The sequence below is a fragment of the Leopardus geoffroyi genome, chromosome C3 (assembly GCF_018350155.1).
Source record: "Leopardus geoffroyi isolate Oge1 chromosome C3, O.geoffroyi_Oge1_pat1.0, whole genome shotgun sequence".
Taxonomy (NCBI): Eukaryota; Metazoa; Chordata; class Mammalia; order Carnivora; family Felidae; genus Leopardus; species Leopardus geoffroyi.
In genome coordinates, this window is record NC_059338.1 from 113,306,212 (window position 1) to 113,327,467 (window position 21,256).

Below are 21,256 nucleotides of genomic sequence, written 5' to 3' on the forward strand. Positions count from 1 at the left end.
AGATAATATGTTTCGAAATTTTTTTCATATGGAGGCTTGCCTTTTCGTTCTTACAATTGTACCTTTTGATGAACAGAGTTCCTAATTTCAATGTAAATTGCAAATTTACATTTACATTTAATGGAAATATATGTAAGTGCAAATTTAATGTAAGTTGTAAGGTCCAACTTACCAATGTTTTCCTTTAAGGTTAATCTTTTTTGGGTCTAAAGAAATCTTGGCCTACAGCAAAGTTATGAATATATTGTCCTGTGTTACCATCTAGAGGCTTTAGCATTTAACCTTTCACATTTAGATCCACGATCTACCTGAAATTGATTTTTGTGTAGGTGTGACATAGGGGTAAGGATTCTAGGTTTTTTTTTTCTGTTGTGATATTCAATAGACCATTGAAAAAACACCCTGTCCTCACTGCACTGCATGCCATAGATCAAGTGACTGTGGGTCTGTGGATCTGTTTCTATATTTCATTCCAGTGGTCATTTGTTTATCCTGGGAAGATCCACAGCCATGTCTTTTTTTTTTTTTTTTTTTTTTTGGTAACAATAATGATAATAAATGCGAAGTTATTTTTAAAGCCCACAGACTGCTCTGTGTTGGGCAGTTTGTCCACAATGTCACAGTGTCCTAAGGCCGGCCCCAGAGAGACTAACCCGGGTCTTTCTTTCAGAATTAAATATGAATAGGACTTACTACTGCTACTTCTACTACTACATGGTAACACTGGCATAGTATTAGCTATGTGCCAGGCAGTCTCCTAAGCACTGTATACTCAGTAACTCATTCAATCTTCCCCGAAACTCTAGAGGTAGGTACTATTATTCCCTCTTAAGGAGCAGGAAATTTAGTCATAGGGAGGTAAGTAACTTGCTCCGAATCATTCAGCTAGTAAGAGCCAGAAGTTGAGTACAGTGAGTTTGGCTCCAGATTCTATTGTCAACCACTACCCTTTGCTGCTGGTCTTACAGGCAATGCTTTTTTTTTTTTTTTTTTTTTTAATGAAACATGATATGCCAGGCAACAGACAGCAGAAGCACCAGTCTCCTAGCCTATGGACCACCAAGTACTCCACGGCAATTTGACTGTGGAAGAGGATCCTTTCATGCAGCCTCTGTCCATTCACTCACTCTTTGGGGTAAAGTATTCAGCCAGTAAGCTTAGCTTGGTTGAACTTTTTATATACTGTGGCGTGATGTAAAAATCTTTCATGATACAGCTCCTATTTTCCTTTCCAACCTCATCTCCTTCTAAAACCCCCAAATGTACTGTTCCGTGTTCTTTTACGTGATGGTCAGATGGGGCCACAAGAAGAGACACAGGAGAGGCTTAGGAAAACAGGAGTTCTAATACTCACGGTCTTACAAACAAGAGCGTGCCATACTGTGCAGGCACCCACGTCACACGGAGCCACATGGGGAAGCACCAGTGCTGGTCAGGAGGCAGAACTAGAGCAAGGGGAGAGCCTAGGCCCCAGCCTTTATCCGTCTCTGTATTTCTGCAGGAAAGGCAAGGCAGGCCAGGGTAAACAGGATTGGCTAGCTGAAATAATTACTGTGGGCTCTAAGCTGTGGGGTGCTCTTTAGTTGCCTGGTACTTGGTCCTGAGATGATTAAGGCAGGATATTGCTTCCTGGGCATGTATGAGTCAGACAGGGGTATGGATCTGGATTGGTTAGTCTATATGTCAAAGCAGGCAACTTGCTATGCCCTTTGCTGAAATTCAAATCCCAGAAAAAATAGCCAGAAAAAAAATTTAAGATGTCAAAACATCATAACATACAGAAAAATTTAAAAATATAAAGAATACACATAATCTGTATTCCAACTACCTGTAGTGCCCAAATGCTATGTTTCTTCATCTCAGAGTATACACTGTTTCTTGCTTTGATTGCCCTTGTCTTGTTAATCTTTAAATTTTAGATTAAATACCACTTTTCTCAGGTAAAAGTTCTAATGACAGCAGATGCACAGTTAAGAGCTTTCCCATCACACCCTGGTGGCTATAGCACTTTTCAGTTCCCTGCAATTATTGGTTAACACACCTATTTCCTCTACCAGTTCTAAGACCCTCCTGAGAGGTTGTGGAGTGGGAAGAGTAGAAATACTATTTGAATGAATAAATGAATAAATTAAATTCCTGCTTCCAAATATGCCACTCTCTTCCCTTTTTCCTTTCTTTCTTTTCTTTCTTTCTTTCTTTCTTTCTTTCTTTCTTTCTTTCTTTCTTTCTTTCTTTCTTTCTATGCTTATTTATTTATTTTGAGAGAGAGAGAGAGAAAAGAGAAAGAGAGAATGTGCAGGGAAGAGGCAGAGAGAATCCCATGCAGGCTCCATGCTCAGTGCAGAGCTTGATGCAAGGCTCGATCCCATGACCGTGAGATCATGACCTGAGCCGAAACCAAGAGTTGGATGCTCACCTGACTGGGCCATCCAGGTGCCCCTCTTCCCTCTTTTCTAATCTGTACCATGAACCGTATCTAAACATGGTGTGATGACACTTCCTTCTTGCCTTTCACTGATGGCTCTACCAGGGAGGGCCTCTTCCTGGTGAGGCTGGGGTCAGTTCCTGGTTAGTTACTGAGATCAGTAATCTGGGTTTTAATATTATGGAAATAATTTATTAGCAAGATAGAAAATATATTTGGAGGCAGGTGTTTTAAACTAAAAATTATAAAAATTCTAGTGTACATAGCTTCCTGTTATGTTTATCATTAAGATAAGGAATTAATCCTCACAACAAGCGGAAAACAAAGGGTATTATTTCCATTGTAGAGAGGCAGACTAAAGCTCAATGATGTCAAATGATCTGGTTTAAAGTCCCAAAGCCAGTAAGTGACAGAGGCACTCAAATTCTCATTTGAATCCGGGGCTTCTGTTACTAAATCTGGAGCATTCTCCATTAAGTCATACTGTTCCTTGACTTATATTTATTTCCCCTCAGCTTTTATTTGTCAATATTTATAGGCAACAAAAAAGGATACATATTTCGTACCTGCAAGCACTGAGTTAGTGGTCATTTTGAATGCCTCTCAATCTAGTAACCAGTAGAGCCTTCTCAAAAGGGTTTGTTAGGACAGCAGTGCCAGAGAAATGAGCAAATATAAACATCTCATAACAGAGACTGGTCTGCAGAACTGTCAGGGACCCATGCATTTTCTAAGTAGGATACTAAGCACACAGCAGCTTGTAAAGAACCTCCAGGTGAACCTAGAGTTTGCTTCAGTATGAAATGATGAGGAGACTTATCAAATGTTTCTAGGTAATCAGTAAAACTGGGGATGTAACATGACAAGTACCGTAAATTGGTGCCACAGAAACTGACATAAGGTTATAGAGCTAATGGAAAATTAGGCACCTGATCATAAAATTTAAATTGTGGCAATGTAGAGAAAGGAATCAACAGCATATGAAAATCTGAACACATTTTTATGTATCTAACTGAAGTAAAAAGCAACACTGTATAAAACTAGTATAGAAAAATGTTTTAAAATGTTTTTTCTGTTTTACTTTATTAGGTGAGCCGACTCACCTATTGTCTGAAATTCCCATTTTCAAACATTCACATAAATATTAACTTCTCATGTGTGCAATGAGAGTTAAATTTCTTTCATATGCTTCTGAGCAAGTGGTTTTAAAAATCCAGGCTATTACATTTGTTTCTCTTTACAGGTTTTATAAAGGCATTCCTGTACTTTGACCCTTCAAAAACTAGTTTCAAATACTTGAAATACTTCAAATACTTCTTAGCCCTACTTCTTTCTCCTCAGTCATTCTTAAAACTCAAAGAAATGTAAAAGATTCAACTTTGGCAAAGGCTGGGGACCCCTGTCGCAATAGTATTGTATATTCCTAAATATATTTATTTCATGAAATACACATTAATCAAACAGGAAACAGAGACACCAAATGTTTTATTCCATATGTTCAATTAAAAAATAGAAACAATATTTACATAACATTATATTTACGTATTTACACAGCATCAACATAGAAGGCAGTAAGAAATGATGGTTTGTGGGTTAATGATCATTATACCTGAAACATAAGATGACTTTCAAGTATACAGTATACAATGAAAAGGATTATTGAAGAGTATTTTAAAGAAAAAAAATTATGTCATGGGAAATTATTACTACATGGTTCAGAATTTACATTAAGTATATTTTGGATCCTAATTTTTTTTCCTTATTTAAAAAAAATACAAGTGTACTGATTTATGAAGCCTAAGTTTGCTTTCAATAAATCATCTTGTCAATATAGCATGATAAATTTACAGTTCATTATTTATAATCTTTAAATATAATGGAAGAGCAAAACTTGGGAATGCTCTTAAAATGTAATTTTTAAAATGTATGAAAAACTATATTGGGGAAAATGTCACACATTATAGCTTTGTTTTAAATGTAAGTGATAGTTAAGATATATACACGCTTTACGGGAAAGATTTCCTGACCTAACAATACAGGTATACAAAGGAATGAATATATACCATCTCATGAGATGCCTATTAATCCAAGAGTGAATTAGTCCATTGCCAAACAGGGTGAGAAATTAAAATGAGGCAAATTGAGTCAGCAATATACAATTTCAAATTTCTAAGTACTTGAAAATAGTTTTCAACATTTATTTACCATAACGTTAAGTAAAAACCAGAAACTCTTAAACTGAAAACTAGCCTTGAACTTGGAACTAAGTAATTTTGTCAATGTGAGAAAATGTAGGCAAATCCCAGTTTACAAAATTATCTACAGAGACAAATGATGGGGACTGCTATGCTGACAGCAACATGTAGATTTCCTTTGCCCTGCTGTCAGTTTATCTACTTTATGAACTGGTGAATTAAATACCACCACAAATGGGAAAACAACATTGTTCATTATATCACACTACATATTCACAAAGAAGTTATGTATCCACAAATTATAAAAATAAATCTTTCTTTAGATTAGAAAACAAATAAAAATAGAATAATTTGCATTAAATGTTTTAAAAACTTTGGCAAACTAACCTGATGATCATGACTGTTTTTGCCACAGCTATGTTGTCTTTGAAGTTATTCACAAAATTAAATCAGAAATCTTTGATCCACCAATGTTTTGGATGCCAAATTCTTCTGTCCTACTGTATTACGTATAAATCTAAAAATCTGGAAAAAAATTAAAACAATTTTTATTAATGAAATTTTATATACAGAAAGAATGAAAACTATATACAGAAAGAAAATGAAATATGTATAACCAATTAAAATATCTAAATTAAACTAGCTAATTCTCTCAACTATTTATTTTCATGTATCGGGCATCTGAGACATGGTGATATACAAAATTATTTCAAGACTCTTTATTATCTTTCATAATATCAAAGAAGTGTATATTCCTATTTAGACTATGTTTTAATGAATTAATAATACAAATTTTCTCATGTTCATAGAAATTCACTGTCAAATATGTTGCAAGGCATCTTACCTCTAGCTCTAAAAGCTACGGAAACATCAACAGAACTGTTAGTGATAGAATTTGTAATTTTAGATCTCTGTCAAAGACTAATAAATTATGTATTACTAACTCATATACTTCCTTGGATATAATGGGGGAATATTTGAGTGACATTAATAACATTTCCAGAACAAATCTGTCATTTCTTAAAATCTCCATTTCAGGCTCCAAAGCCATCTAGCAGTTGTTTTTTTATTCACACAGGTGGAAAATGCATGAGAGTTACCATAAGGGGGTTGTTCTGGGGCTGAGTCCTGAGCTAGATCACCCTAGCTTGCCTTTTTGTTATGTTAACATCTGGTGCTGAGGATGAATGGAACTCTAATTACCTCTACTTTTTTTTTTTTTTTAATTTCAAGTTTTTATTTAAATTCCAGTTAGTTAACATATATGGTAAAATTGGTTTCAGATTCTAATTACTGCCGCTTCTGGCATCTAGATGATCAGCAATTTGAATATCTTCCTACTGGATTCCTTTTACATTTGCTCAAACAACTTATGCCCTCCACAAGACCCCAGTATTTCATTGATCCTGAAGGAGAGGGCTGAAATGTTTCTTCTTTTTTTTTCTTTTTGGTAGGAATAATCATATTCTAAACCTTTATAAATTCCTTGTGAAAGTAGATACTGTTAGTCTCTGCTATAAAATATCTACTTCCAATGTATTTTTTAAAAAATTATTTAAAAAAAATATTTGTTTTAAAGTTTATTTATTTATTTGGCGTGGGGGGGGGGGGGCGGGGGGAGTGGTGGTACAGAGCCCGATGTAGGGCTTGAACTCACAAGCTGTGAGATCACGACCTGAGCCGAGATCAAGAGTCAGACGCTTAATGGACTGAGCCACCAGGGGCCCCATCCAATATAGTTCTTTTAAAAGAAATCCAGTAAAAAAATTTTACAGTTACCTCTTGTTGTAGGTATGTAAGGAAGGCTGCTAGAACAAAATTTTGGCAAGCCAAATCCACAACACAGAAGAACAGCACATCAAAAATAAGAAGAGTGGCTTCATTTCCATAATACAGGACACTGCTGAAAGAATATCCTTCATCTATTTAAAAAAAAAAAAAAAGCAATTTATAAGATATAAATCAGAAACTGCAAAATGAAATAAATTTCTGGTGATAAAGTTTGGATATTTAAAAACAGCACAATAGAAACTAGCTGCTACTTGTAATACTTCATTGCTTTAAAAAAAATAAACAAACGGTATTAAAATAAAAAATTGCTAATCTCAAAGATTAATCAAGGAATTCTGCTCATAAAAAACAATTTTAACATTTGTACCAAGGGTTGGTCATTGCTTGTAATATAAGTGTATCGTCAATACCTCTCAAAGACCAGGTAATTAATATCCCTTATTTGTTTATATAACTAAAGCCCAAAGAATCTTAGATTCTTCAAGATAGAGGAAGTTAAAAAAAAAAACCAAACCAAACCAAACCAGCAAGGACTGAATAGTGCATAGTGAGCTATAATTTGCGTCTTAAATAGGTTGCGTCTTAAATAGAGCAGAACTCTAAGGTTCTGCTCTAAGACCTCTCTTTTTTTTTTCTTCCCCTCACTCCACAAGGAGGGGTTTGTTCTTTTTGGGATGTAAACACCCTTTTAAGATTCTGATGAAAGCTACAGACCCTTTCACCAGAGTGGGAAGAAAGTACATATATACAAATCTGGCACATAATTTCAGGGAGGTCCGGGGAACCAGCAAAGCTGTTCATGGATATCCAGTTAGGAACTCTGTTTGATACAAGGGGATGCCTGGCTTGCTGGTAATGTTCTTTTTTGATCAGGGTGCTAGTTACAGGGATATATTCAGTTTGTGAAAATTCACTCCCCTTTATTCTATATCCTTACAAAATATGGACTTCTGTATACATATTATACTTGCATATATATTTAAACAAATAAACAAGCCTGCTCTGTATGCTCTTCCCGGGTGTTCTTTCACTGACATCGCTCCAGCAATGCCCTCCTTTGATGAGACTCCCGGCTATTGTGTGCCTTTCCTTTCTCCTGAGATCCAGTTCATTACATTTAATACCTCACTGGACATTTCCTCTTAGTTGTCCAGAAAGTACCTCAAGATACAACATATTCAAAACTAAATTTAGGGGCACCTGGGTGGCTCAGTCAACTAAGCGTCTGACTTCATGATCTCACAGTTCGTGAGTTCAAGCCCTGCGTCGGGCTCTGTGCTGACAGCTTGGAGCCTGGAGCCTGCTTCGGATTCCATGTCTCCCTCTCTCTCTGCCCTCCCCCACTTGCACTCTCCTTCTCAAAAATAAACATTAAAAAAAATTTAAAAGAAAACCTAAATTCATCTTCTTTCCCTCCATCTGCATTCTTTTAGTGAAAAGCATCACCACCAACCACTTAGTCATACAAGCTGGAAATCTGGATAATTTTTTACTACTCTCTCTCCTCTACCTGTTTTTTTCCTCTTAATATCTCTGACAATCCTTTCTTCTTCTTTATCCCCATCATTACTGCTGTAGCTCATATTCTCATCATCTCCCAGTGAAGATGAAGATGAAGATGACTGTATTGTTATTACAAATAGTAACATGAATACACTGGGAGCCATCCCATACCAGGCACTGATGCCTACCAGGCTTTTCACACATGATAACACAGGTATAAATACAACCTTAACACACTTTACTATTGCCAGAGTAGTAGAAATCTACCATCAGATTTGCTTAACACTTTTTGATGGCGCCCATGTTCCTTAGCAGTGGTTTCCAAATTGTTTTAATCATGGATTCCTATCAGAACAAAGTGTTAAGTATGCATTCCACAATAGGTATATTTTATTAAATACTACTATATATTATAAATTCTTTAAAATACAAATTAAAAATGACTGAATCTCAAATATACAAATAGACATTTTAATGTTTTTTCTCATACCTTCACGAATCAACCACATCTCTTGTGAGACAAACATTGAAAAGATGTATATATATATATTTTGGAAACAACTGCTCTATAGGATAAAGTAAAACTCCTCAGGATGTCAGACAAGGATTTTGGGATTTGATCATCACCCTCTTTATCTTTCATGTACTCCTACGATGTCCCACTTCATACCAGGCTTCACCAATAAAATTCCTAAGTACTGAATGCCCTTTCCCCCTTCTGTACAAATGTCTTTGCCTCTCTTCCCCTGACATTCCTGTTTGACGATAGTAACTTTTTTTGTTTAAGATGCAATTCAAACTTTTCCATGTTGCTTCTTCTGGCTCAACTCCATGTCTGGTTAGATATTCCACTATCCTTTCTGTACTTGGTATATCCTGTGCCTGCAGAGCCTTCCATCCCAGCATCGCCCCACTCATACATTTGAGATGCCCACTAGTCTGTGTATCTGTGTATCCTGGGACTGGCACAACACATAATGCCCAATACTGCCTGAATAAGTGACATCTAGGCCAGGACACAGGTTACATCATTTCCATTCTAATGAACCCATATAAGAGGTTATCAGCCACATTAAAAGTGACATATATACCACATTTTTAAGATAAGAAACCAGGTTTAGGCACCATTCCTGTCACAGATAGCTGTGATTTTTAAGAATTTGGATAAAATAAAAAATTAAATGTTAAAACTAATCACGAATGTTATTCTTTAAGTGTTTCATTAGTTTTCCACTAACTGCAGATTCTCATAAAATCTGAATTTTATGTTCACTCTTGCCACTTTTATTCAACATAGCACTGGAAGTGCTAGAGTAATCAGGCAAGAAAAAGAAATAAAGGGCATCTAAACTGGGTAAGGAAGAAATTAAATGGTCACTATTTGCAGATGACATGATACAACACCCTAAAGCCTCCAATCAAAAACTCTCATAAGTAATAAATGGATTCAGTAAAGTTGTAGGATACAAAATTAATACCTAGAAATCCTCTATACACTAATAATGAAGTAGCAGAAAGAGAAATTAAGAAAACAATCCCATTTACAATTGCACCCAAAATAATAAAATACCTAGGAATAAATAACCAAGGAGGTTATCTGTACTCTGAAAACTATAAAACACTGATGAAAGAAATTAAAGACACCACACACAAATGGAAAGATATTTCATGTTCATGGGTTGGAAGAATTAATATGGTTAAAATGTTCACACTACCCAAAGCAACCTAAAGGTTCAATGCAATTCCTAACAAATTACTAACAGCATTTTCACAGATCTGGAACAAATAATACTAAAATTTATATGGAAACACAAATAGCCAAAGCAATCCTGAGAAAGAAAAAAACAAAGCTGGAGGTAGCACAGTTCCAGATTTCAAGATATACTACAAAGCTGTTGTAACCAAAACAGTATGGTACTGGTACAAAAACAAGACACATAGATCAACATAACAGAATAGAGAGCCCAGAAATAAACCCATGCCTATATGGTCAATTGTTCTATGACAGAGAAGGCAAGAATATACAATGAGGAAAAGACAATCTCTCCAATAAATGGTGCTGGGAAAACTGGACAGCTACATGCAAAGAAAGAATAGAACTGGACCACTTTCTTACACCATACACAAAAATAAAAATTCAAACGTATCAAAGACCTAAATGTGAGACATGAAACCACAGAACTCCTAGACATAGACAGTAATTTCTTTGACATTGACCATGGCAAATTAAAAAAATTTTTTAAATGTTTTATTTATTTTTGAGACAGAGAGAAACAGAGCATGAGCAAGGGAGGGGCAGAGAGAGAGGGAGACAGAATCTGAAGCAGGCTCCAGGCTCTGAGCTGTCAGCACAGAGCCCGACGCGGGGCTCGAACTCACAAACCATGAGACCATGACCTGAGCCAAAGTTGGATGCTTAACCAACTGAGCCACCCAGGCACCCCTGACCATGGCAAAATTTTTAAGGAGACATATATATGTCTCCTCAGGTAAGAGAAATAAAGGCAAACATAAACTATTGGGACTACATCAAAATAAAAAAGCTTTACACAGTGAAGGAAACAATCAACAACATAAAAAAACAACCTACTGAATGGGAGAAGATATTTGCAAATGACATACCTGAAAAGAGGTTAATACCCAAAATACACAAAAACTTAACTCAATACTTAAAAAAAAAAATCCCATTTAAAAATGGGAAGAGGACCTGAAAGACATTTTCCCAAAAAAGACATACAGATGGCCAACAGACACATGAAACAAAGCCCAACGTCACTAATCATCAGGAAAATGCAAATCAAAACCACAATGAAAACCTTACACCTGTCTGAATGGCTAAAATTAAAAAGACAAGAAATAAGAAGTGTTGATGAGGATGTGGAGAAAAGGGAACTCTTGCGCATTGTTGGTGGGAATGTAAATTGGTACAGCTACTGTGGAAAACAGCATGGAGGTTCCTCAAAATATTAAAAATAGAAATGTCATATGATGCAATAATTCCACTACTGGTCATTTACCCAAAGAAAACAGAAACACTAATTTGGAAATATAGATGTACCCCTATGTTTATTGCAGCATTTATTTACGATGACCAAGATATCAAAGCAGCCCAAGCATCCATTCACAGATGAATGGATAAAGAATACATAAATAAATATATATATTCACACACACAGTGGAATATTAGCCATAAAAAATGGAATGAGATCTTGCCATTTGCAACATGGATGGATGTAGAGAGAGTTATGCTAAGTGAAGTAAGCCAGACAGAAAAAGATAAATACCACATGATTTCATTTATATGTGTAATCTAAAAAACAAAACAAATGAACAAAAAGCAGAATCTGATGGTCGGCAGGGGTAAGGTGGAGGGGAGGACATATGGGTGGAGGAGGTGGGAGACACAGGCTTCTAGTTATAGAATGAATAAGTCACAGGAATAAAAGATACAGCATAAGGAATATAGTCAATGGTATTATAACAGCATTGCATAGTGACAGATGGTAGCTACACTTGTGAGCATAACACAACATACAGATTTGTTGCATCACTATGTTGTATACCTGAAACTAATGTAACATCATGTCAGTTATACTCAAATTTAAAAAACCTGAATTTTATGTGTTTTACTATCTCTTTCATGTCTACCACTGATTTTGAAATTCAGTTTTTTTACTTTCTTACAGAATAATGATCTTTTTTTGTATCACACACACACACACACACACACACACACACACGTGTGTGTGTGTGTGTGTGTATTTAAGTAGGCTTCACATCCAGCACAGAGCCCAGTGCAGGGCTTGAACTCACGACCCTGAGATCAAGACCTGAGCTGAGATGAAGAGTTGGACACCTAACTGACTGAGCCACCCAGGCGCCCCTTTTATACTTTTGTTTCCTGCTATATGACATAATAAAATGGAACCTAGCAAACTACTATAATACTGTGAAGTTAATTAAGTTCATTACGTTTCCTTTGTTTTTATATAAAATTATAAAAGCAAAACATATAACTACAAGTACTTTTTTTTCAAACTTTGAAAATAGTAATCAAGTTTAGCAAAGGCATTTGAAGGATACCATTGTAAAAGATGCTTTTTTCCATTGGTTCCATGAATTCCATTCCAAGAATTCTTTCAAGAAGCAATTTATCTTTTATAAAGTAGTCCATTTCCTTATGAACCTAATATAAAAAGACAAAGTTATTTCAAAAACAGCAGTGAAATGTTTCCAAATTAATGTAAAATCAGGAAGAGAGAAAATGAAAAATGAATAGTAAGGAAAATATGTTCTTTAAAAAGATGGATTTTACTACACTGGGCTTTGTAACAAAGTTTTTCTTTAGAAATTTTAAAAAATTTTAAATGTCTTTAGTAGTATTTAGGGCTAGATACACTTAAAATCAACTTATAACAAGCTTTTCAGGAATACAACCACAGCATATCTCTGTAATAAATAATATAGTAATACTTCAGTAACTAGCTGACACAATTGCAGTGTAGACATACTTCAAGGGAATTATCATTATGCTAGTAGAGATATAAAATGTCATTTTATTTTTATATAACGTAACTCTGTCTTTAAGCCACAGTATTAATTTTGACAGGCAAAAAAAGGGTTCTAAGTCCACTGACTTAGTTAACTAAAGAAATCACTGACATTCCTGGTTAACTTCTTAAGAATTATATTTTGCTTCTAGTTTAAATATAAATGCTGACATACATACATGATCGATGAAAGAGCCAAGAAATTTATTCATAGTATGATATGCTTTTATACTCTGCTCAAATGTACTTGCCGATGAACTCAATAGTCTGGCAGGGCCATTTTTCTAATGTGAAAGAGACAAAAATAAATGCAACACGTCTTACGTTCTTGGTTTTTAAGTAACATGAAATATTGACAAAATATACCTGAATTGTAATTTATACAAACCCTTGTTAGTGTCTCATGAATTCTGTCATAGTGTTGTCTCATCTGGCTGGAAATTGCAATCTGAAAAGTCTGACCGTCTGTGTTTGGTACCAAACCTCTCTGGCTACACAAGTTTTCCTGAAAAGTTAAATGATTTAAATAAAGATCATAAAAATTTTGCCTTATCTCAAAAAGAAAATATACAATTTTTTTTTTTAAAAAAAGTTTATTTATTTTTGAGAGACAGAGTGTGAGCGGGGGGAGGACCAGAGAGAGAGGGAGACAGAATCTGAAGCAGGCTCCAGGCTTTAGGCTCCGAGCTGCCAGCACAGAGCCTGACACAGAGCTCAAACTCACGAACCGCAAGATCATGACCTGAGCCAAAGTTGGACATTTAACTGACTGAGGCACCCCTAAAATTTTTCTTTTTGTTGGTATCACACATTACAAGATTTGGAAGCCAACTGAAATTTTACTGAAACTATATTTGAGACAAAAGGGATTCTGACATTATCCGAGGTTCCCACTCCCCTCCGGGTTTTACTAATTTCTTTGTTGTCATACCTTTCAGTTCTCTGTATCATCTCCTTTACACTACTTAAAAAAAAAATCCATACTAGGGGCGCCTGGGTGGCGCAGTCGGTTAAGCGTCCGACTTCAGCCAGGTCACGATCTCGCGGTCCGTGAGTTCGAGCCCCGCGTCAGGCTCTGGGCTGATGGCTCAGAGCCTGGAGCCTGTTTCCGATTCTGTGTCTCCCTCTCTCTCTGCCCCTGCCCCGTTCATGCTCTGTCTCTCTCTGTCCCAAAAATAAATAAACGTTGAAAAAAAAAAAATTAAAAAAAAAATCCATACTAAATTCATTATATATTGATATTTGCTTTATGATTAATTTTATTGCTCTTTAATGCATGCCAAAATGTCTAGTCTTAGATTAACTACTTTCATAATTATAATCTTTTTTGTTTCCTAAAAACTTTTAAAACACTTCCTTAATTAAATGCAATAAAAAGGTAGTGATACATGATTGAATGGTTAATGCCATGGACCAGATATCCATTTCAGGTCTCCTTGACACAGTCTGAATCCTGACAACCATAAACATGTGAAATTTTGCCCTACCCCACCCCTAGCTACTTCCCATCGATGCTTCAAGGTCACCTCAAGTCCTTCGGCTTCCCTTCTCTTGCTTTATTTGCCTATTCCAGAGTTTAATAATCTTCTTGTCTAAATTTAATCTTCAAACATAACACTTGTTTTTCACAGACTGAAAGGAAGTCTACATGTAGTGAATTTCTCTATTAAAAAACATTTCTTTTTTCCTGATTAAAAAAGCACATGCTATTGCAGAGAATTTATAAAATATGGAGTAGTATAAAAAAGAAAGAAAAGAAAAAAAATCACCTATGATCTCAACATTCAGAGATAGAAGTTTTGAAGGTATTTCATTTCCAGTCCTTTGTCCAGGGATATACATATAGATGGCATAAAATTGGGATCACACCGATTTCTTTTTCTCTATGTCATTAAATATTCTATAAAACAAGATTTTTAATGTCTACCTAAGATTTCACTGTGTAGGAAGACCAATTGATTTAATATATTCTTATTTTTATGTATGCTTTTGGCCTTATAAATAGTCCCTGTGATAAAGACCCTCAACCTAATTAGCTATTCACATTGCTAATTATTTCCTTGAATTAGATTTACAGAATCAGTGAGTAAAAGATAATCAACTCTTAAAAAAACTCTTGGTATATTTATTTCCAAATGCTTTCCAGAAGATTTGTAAAAATTTATTCTTAGACCAGGAGTTTTACGGGTGCCCATTTCATCATGTCCTTGGTACTATTAAGTATTAGTTTTTTAAAAAAAGTTTGCTAATTTGAAGAGGGCAAAAATATTAGTTTTTTACATTTATTTATGAGCTATACATTTTTAAGAGGTTTTTTAGTCTCCTGTTCATTTATGTATTTAAAAATTGTCATTTTTCCATTGAGGTTTTAACTGTTCGCCTATTGATCTTTATGACTTTCAATATTGCTATCAATATCTTTGTAATATTTGCTATGAGAATTTTATCCTTATTTGCTATGTCTTTTATTTATATGATTGTTGGCTAGGTAAATATTCTCCATTAATTAATAAAGTAAAATCAATGAATATTCCGTTTATGATGCTTTCTAATTTTTTTTTTTTTAATGTTTACTTTCTAGTGTAAACAGGGGAGGGGCAGAGAGAGAGAGGGCACAGAGGATCTCAAGAAGGCTCTGCGCTGACAGCAGAGAGCCTGACGTGGGGCTGGAGACCAGGGGCTGTGAGATGATGACCTGAGCTGAAGTCTGACGCTCAACGGACTAAGCCACCCAGGTGCCCCTGATGTTTTCTATTCTTTTTGCTTAGAATGTCATCTCCCAATCTCAGATGTTCTTTTTTTTTACATTTAACTTTTCAATCAGGTGTTAATTTCTAATAGTTAACCAACCAGTTCATGTACTAAATAAATTGTTCTCTGAGACGTGCTATAATCATGTACTAGATTCGTACAAGTCACAGGTCCTTTAGTCAAAAAATCCTTTTAATTTTTCTTCTTAAGTATTTATTTTTCTTTTTAATTTTATTAAGGAAGTGGTCTAATGTACACAGTACAGAGAACAAACAGTAAACCATCCATCACCCAACCCCAAATCTGTAAATACTTCTGTATGTATCTATAACTAATAAGGTCTTAAAAAAACAAACCACCATGCCATTTGCACATGTAATAAAATGAATCATTCCTTAATATAATTTAATATTTAGTCCTTAAATCTCCTAATTTTTCCCAAGGACTTTTTTTTTATAGTTGGTTTGTTTGGATCAGGATCCAAAGTCTATACATTGTACTTGATTATTTTGTTTCTAAATCTCTTCCTATGTAACAGTTCTCACACCGCCCACCCCACTTCTTTACATGCTCTTGATTTGCTGGAGACACTGGGTCATCTACCTTGTGAGCCATCCTGCATTCTACATATGGCTAATTCCTTCCTATGGTATTATTTAATTTATCCCTCTAGCTCCTCTAATTCCTGTAAACTGGCGGTTAGATCTAGAGGCTTGATTGTATTTAGACTTGATTTTCCTAAGCAAGGATATTTTATGAGTGATACTATGTACTTCCTACTGCATCATAACAGGAAGTGCATAATGTTCGTTTTCCTAATTTTTACTTGTAGTAAGATTGAGCCAGTGTGCTCAGATTGTGTCGACCTGATTCCTTGTTACAAAGCTCCCTGTCAACTTACCCTTAACTGTTTTAGCATCCACTGATGATTGTAACCTATGTGCATTAATCCATCAGTCATTACAAAATGGTGATTTTCTAAGGTAGAATTTCTTTTAGTTTCTTTTTATAAGGAAGAACTTTCCCTCATGAATTCTTCGGTTACTCTGAAATACAGTTCATATAAAGAACTGTAAGATGAAATTTGATTCTTTCCCTTTATTAATGTTCAGGGTAATGAATCAGTGCCCCAGCAACTTTCAAAAGTAATCAATGAGGAATTTTTAAAAATATTATTACAAATCCTAGATTAAGAAAAGAGAACCCATGTCTCAAATTAAAAAGATGTTAAATACTTTCATACCGCTTCTCTTTTAAGATTCATATTCATTTCTTCCATATTAGTATCTGCATGGCCATGTACTGATCTACCATGAATGTAATATCCAAAACATTTGTGGGATAACAGAAACACTGATATCTATAAAAAGAGAAGAGAGGAACTATTAGCAGCTCATCGAAAAAACAATGAAAAGTAAGTTTTTCTTAAAATTGCTTTCTTTCTCTCAAAATAAAGAGGGTTGAATTCTTGGAAAATATATAAACAGGACAATAAAGTAATAAAGGATAATTAAGTAATTTTTTTTAAAGTACACAGAAATGAGATTGAAGATATTTTCCAAGAAAGGAAGAAATAGGATTGATATATGAAAACTTTTCAGGGACTCTGCTGAGTGAATTATTTGGTAGCATAAGGAATTCATAATTAAGAAACTGCACATGAAGAAGAAGAAACTAAGGCAGTAAACATTAGCTTGTAGCTCATTATAACTATCTCCGGAATTAACAATCAGTGGGAAATTGGACTAAAAAATCCAATCATACCAAATCACTTTTAAAGCCTCTCTTAATGTACTCATGACCTTTAAAAAGGGAAAAATAACAGTTGCAAGATAAAGTTAGAAAGTACTTACATTGCTCATACAGCATAAATCCACAAACTGTCGAATTTTATCTTCTATAAATCTCTCATAAAAGACAGCAAAGAACATGATCTGAAACATTAAGCCAAGTTCATACTTATTAGGTTTTAAAATTTAATTTTCTTTTATAGCCACAGTATAGTATCTTAAGAAAAAAGAAGGTCCACCCAAGAACACAGTGGCCTCTGAATGGTTCCTGTGGGATACAATCCTACTTATCATTTCTGATTCTTCTGTCAAAGAAAGTAGGTTTTGGAATTGTATTAAGATTCATTGAGGGAGCCTATTTTGCATTTTAAAAACTTTTCTGTATCATTAAAACAAGACAGGACAAACATGGGAAGAAAAAGAAGGGCTTTAAAAAATTTAGCATAAACCAATGTATTAGTGGCCAGATTTATGTTTGGTTCTGCAATCCTGCTCATCTCCTAAGTTCCAAAGCCATTAGAAAACATGCTGCTTTTCAAATTAATCTTCCCTGACAGAGTAGCACATAAAAAACATATATCAAGTATTCTATTTCAACTGCAGATACTGCATTAAATATTCAAATGGAATGGTTTCAACTGTTTTCTTAGCTTTAATAACAATACTGGAAAAGGAAATTATTTTATAAATCAAAAGAGAAAAGTTTATGTCATAGACCTACTTAGATATATGTCAGAGAAAGAGAACATTTCCTAACCACCCAGTTGAAAGCTGCCCCCGTTCCTAACTTCCACCCACCTCTCCTCCACTTACTCCCTATCTCATCTCCCGATGCCCTTCACAGCATTTGCCACAATCTGTAGCTTGTTCTTGTTAAGCATATCCTTGAGCCCAGCACAGAGCCTAGTACAGAAATGTACTCAGATATGTGAATGAATAAATAAATGAATCTACAGCAGCTGATTACTGAACACACTTCCCTAACATTCTATATACGTCTTGTTTTAAATCCCTTTAAAGGACTTGAAAAACAGCAACTTTCAAAGTTTAAAAACTAAAGGATACCACTTAAAAGTTGAAGAAGCTGGGTTTAGGGAAATAAAAGGAGTAAATAATAAGCTTAACGTTATGAGAATCAAAGAATCAAAAACACTTTTTATGAACAAATTTGTGGAACGGTAACAGGTTTTTAAAGGGACTCTTAACAATACTTGAGGAATAAACACTGATAACCCACGGAGAGAAATACTCCTACCAGAATGAAAGCAGAGTGAGAAACAAAGAATGAGGTGAGATGGTGGTGCCTGAGATGACTAGTTTCTGCCCCACCAATCCTTCCTGCTTTCTCCTTAGTGACAGAACCCTCTTTGGAGTGGGCACACTGCTGCCCAGCTGAAAGACACCAGTGAAGGAAGGTGCGGCCATCTGCCTAAGTTCTGGCCAAGGAAATGGTGAACAGCACTTCTGGAAAGGCTCTTAGAGAAGAGAGGGTGAGCTGTTCCCCCTGACTCCTTCCACAAGGTGACCTTAGAGAGGGAAGTTCTGAGTGGCAGAGCTTCTGGGTCCTGGCGGCAGCATGGAGCCGCCCTGCATTGCACATCTCCATTCTTCTTTCTCATGATACAGGTCACTTTTACTTCAGCCATTGCTTTTTTTTGTTTTTTTGTTGTTGTTGTACTTAACCAAATATGAAAAGGTTCAGATGGTATTCCTTTAAATTCTCTACATCCAGATGAATCCAATCTACTCAGAAAAATGTATACTTATATATCTTTAAAATGACTTATTTTCTCCCTATTATATCGATGATAAATATCAAACCCCATTGTCTTTTGATCCTACCTCATTTCAAATTCTAATGTGTTTGGCTTTCTTTTCTTAATTGTTTTTAGTGTTTATTTATATTTTGAGAGAGAGGGAACAGAGCATAAGTTGGGGAGGGGCAGAGAGAGAGGGAAACAGAATTGGAAGCAGGCTCCAGGCTCTGAGCTGTGAGCACAGAGCCTGATGTGGGGCTCGAACCCACAAACTATGAGGTCAGGACCTGAGCCAAAATTGGATGTCCAACTGACTGAGCCACCCAGGCGCCCCTGACTTTCTTTTCTGATTATTAAGCCATCTCTCACTGGATCTATCCCTGTAGCTTCTAGTTTAAACAAGTCTCACCAATTTAAAATAAATGTAAATTTTCAGAGTCTATTCTCAGGTTACAGAATGCCACCTGGATCCAATTCTATAGGAACTTTTGGATTTTAACCCCAAACCATGATTTAAAAATAGCCTGTTTTGCCAGGCTGGAGAAAGTTTAACACAGTGTGTCTAAAGGTCCCATGTTCATTTGCTGACTTAAAGAAACTTTTAATCAAACAGAAAGGTTCTTTCCATTCATGGGAGTGTCTAGAAGCAAGAGAAAGCAGTGCAGATATTGGAGTCAGGTGCTTTAGTTCATGCTGCTTTCTCTTCTTCCTTTCATCTTTTTTTTTTTTTTTTTTTAAGGTCTAAGAAGATAAGGGAAGTGAGCATAGAAAAGATCCTCTGCTAGAGCCACAGGACCTGAGGCCAAGAAGATTTATTTTTAGTTTCAGTTTTCTCAATAAATATTTCAACAAAAATTTCACAAGGGGTACTGGCAATCTGAATGAGATTTAATGATATATAAATAAATGTAAACACTCAGTTGTATTTAAAAAAAAAAAAAAGGAAATATTAAAAGCAGCTTAGCAGGGCCCCTGGGTGGCTCAGTTGGTTGAGCGCCTGACTTCGGCTCAGGTCACGATCTTGTGGTCTGTGAGTCTGAGCCCTGTGTCGGGCTCTGTGCTGACAGCTCAGAGCCTGGAGCCTGCTTCGGATTCTGTGTCTCCCTCTCTCTGCCCCTCCCCCACTCATGCTCTCTCTTTCTCTGTCAAAAATAAGTGAACCTTAAAAAAATAAATAAATAAAAGTAGCTTAGCTATCCCTATAGTTTATATAAACTAAACACAAAGTCCGTCCTCTGACTAGAAAGCTGCAGGTCTGAAAGACCCTTTGGAGCCCACTGGGTTGGCTCTGACATCAGAGGTTCAAATTCCAGTTCTGTCGATCTCTAACTGCATGACTTTAGCAAACTATTTAGCCTTTCTGCGCCCCAGTGTCCTCATCTATAAAATGAGGATACTAATAGAAACTATCTCTGAGGGCTACTATAAAGATTAAGTTAATATTTACAATGCAATTAATTACCACAGGGCCTGGATCATAACACAATGTGAGCTATTTGCTATTGTTGTTTCCACTGTTACCTTATTTCTGCTGTAGAAACCAAGATTGTGGTCAATATTTGAAGATAATTAGTATGTAAACAGAGTTATAAATATGGAAAGGCAATGTTGCTAAAAAGTATGATCTGTTGTTACCTGTAAACTTCCAATGACTAGCCAAAGAGCAGTAGACACTGCGTATCTTAAAATGCGGCTATAGGGAGCTATATAGCTAGTTGGGCTTCTGGAAAGACTAGAGGATGAGTCCATTAATGCTAAGTTCTTGAATCCTACAACCTGAAGTAAAAAAAAGAAAAATTTAAATAGACATGGATAAAGAAAACGGCTCTACTATGAAAATGAGACACTCTTCCCTACCCTTACTTTAAAAAACTAAAATATTTATAAAAGTTTGTACAAACATTAGAAAATCTAGATTAAAAATAATTATCCAGGAGTTTTCATTACAAAACAAAATATTTAGTTAGTTCATTTGGAAATCTCTTCAATATGACTAAGGGCCAGATATAACCTTATTATCACACACTGACAAAATTAAAAAATTTCTGTCAAGAAGAATGAAACTTTACTCAGTAAACAGCAATGAACAACTAGCATTTCACACATTTTTAACATATGCCAGGCACTATGCAAAATACATCTTATACTTTTCAACAGTGGCTTTTGCAAATGTTTTTTGCAAAATGTCTTTTGAAGGAGGTACCTTCTGTGATAAAAGGAAGCCATAGCTGAGTAAGTATAGTCTGTACATTATACTCCTGTCCATGCCTTCCACTCTCATTGAATAAAGGTTCTGGTAAGTTTTTTTTTTTTTTTTAATTTTTTTTAAACGTTTATTTATTATCGAGACAGAGAGACACAGAGTGTGAGCAGAGGAGGGGTAGAGAGAGGGGGAGACACAGAATCCGAAGCAGGCTCCAGGCTCCAAGTTGTCAGCACAGAGCCCGACGTGGGGTTCGAACTCACAAACTGTGAGATCATGACCTGAGCTGAA

General features: G+C 35.5%; 1 protein-coding gene across 4 annotated transcripts in view; it reads right to left on the reverse strand.

The window, feature by feature from the left end:
* Window positions 1-1,162: 1,162 nt before the first annotated feature.
* Window positions 1,163-21,256, reverse strand: part of TMEM67 (transmembrane protein 67) — a 70,081-nt gene continuing 49,987 nt past the window's right edge. For 2 of the 4 annotated variants that reach the window (XM_045454229.1, XM_045454227.1), the window contains 8 exons: window positions 20,398-20,538; window positions 17,069-17,149; window positions 16,459-16,575; window positions 12,853-12,969; window positions 12,644-12,748; window positions 11,998-12,100; window positions 6,400-6,542; window positions 3,892-5,145 (listed from right to left, as the gene is read on the reverse strand). In XM_045454229.1, coding sequence (XP_045310185.1) covers window positions 5,065-5,145; window positions 6,400-6,542; window positions 11,998-12,100; window positions 12,644-12,748; window positions 12,853-12,969; window positions 16,459-16,575; window positions 17,069-17,149; window positions 20,398-20,538 — 888 coding nt within the window. In that variant the 3' untranslated portion in view covers window positions 3,892-5,064. Of the gene's footprint in view, window positions 1,496-3,891; window positions 5,146-6,399; window positions 6,543-11,997; window positions 12,101-12,643; window positions 12,749-12,852; window positions 12,970-16,458; window positions 16,576-17,068; window positions 17,150-20,397; window positions 20,539-21,256 lie in introns of those variants that run through there. The other 2 variants (XR_006706408.1, XM_045454228.1) reach the window with 2 other exon arrangements.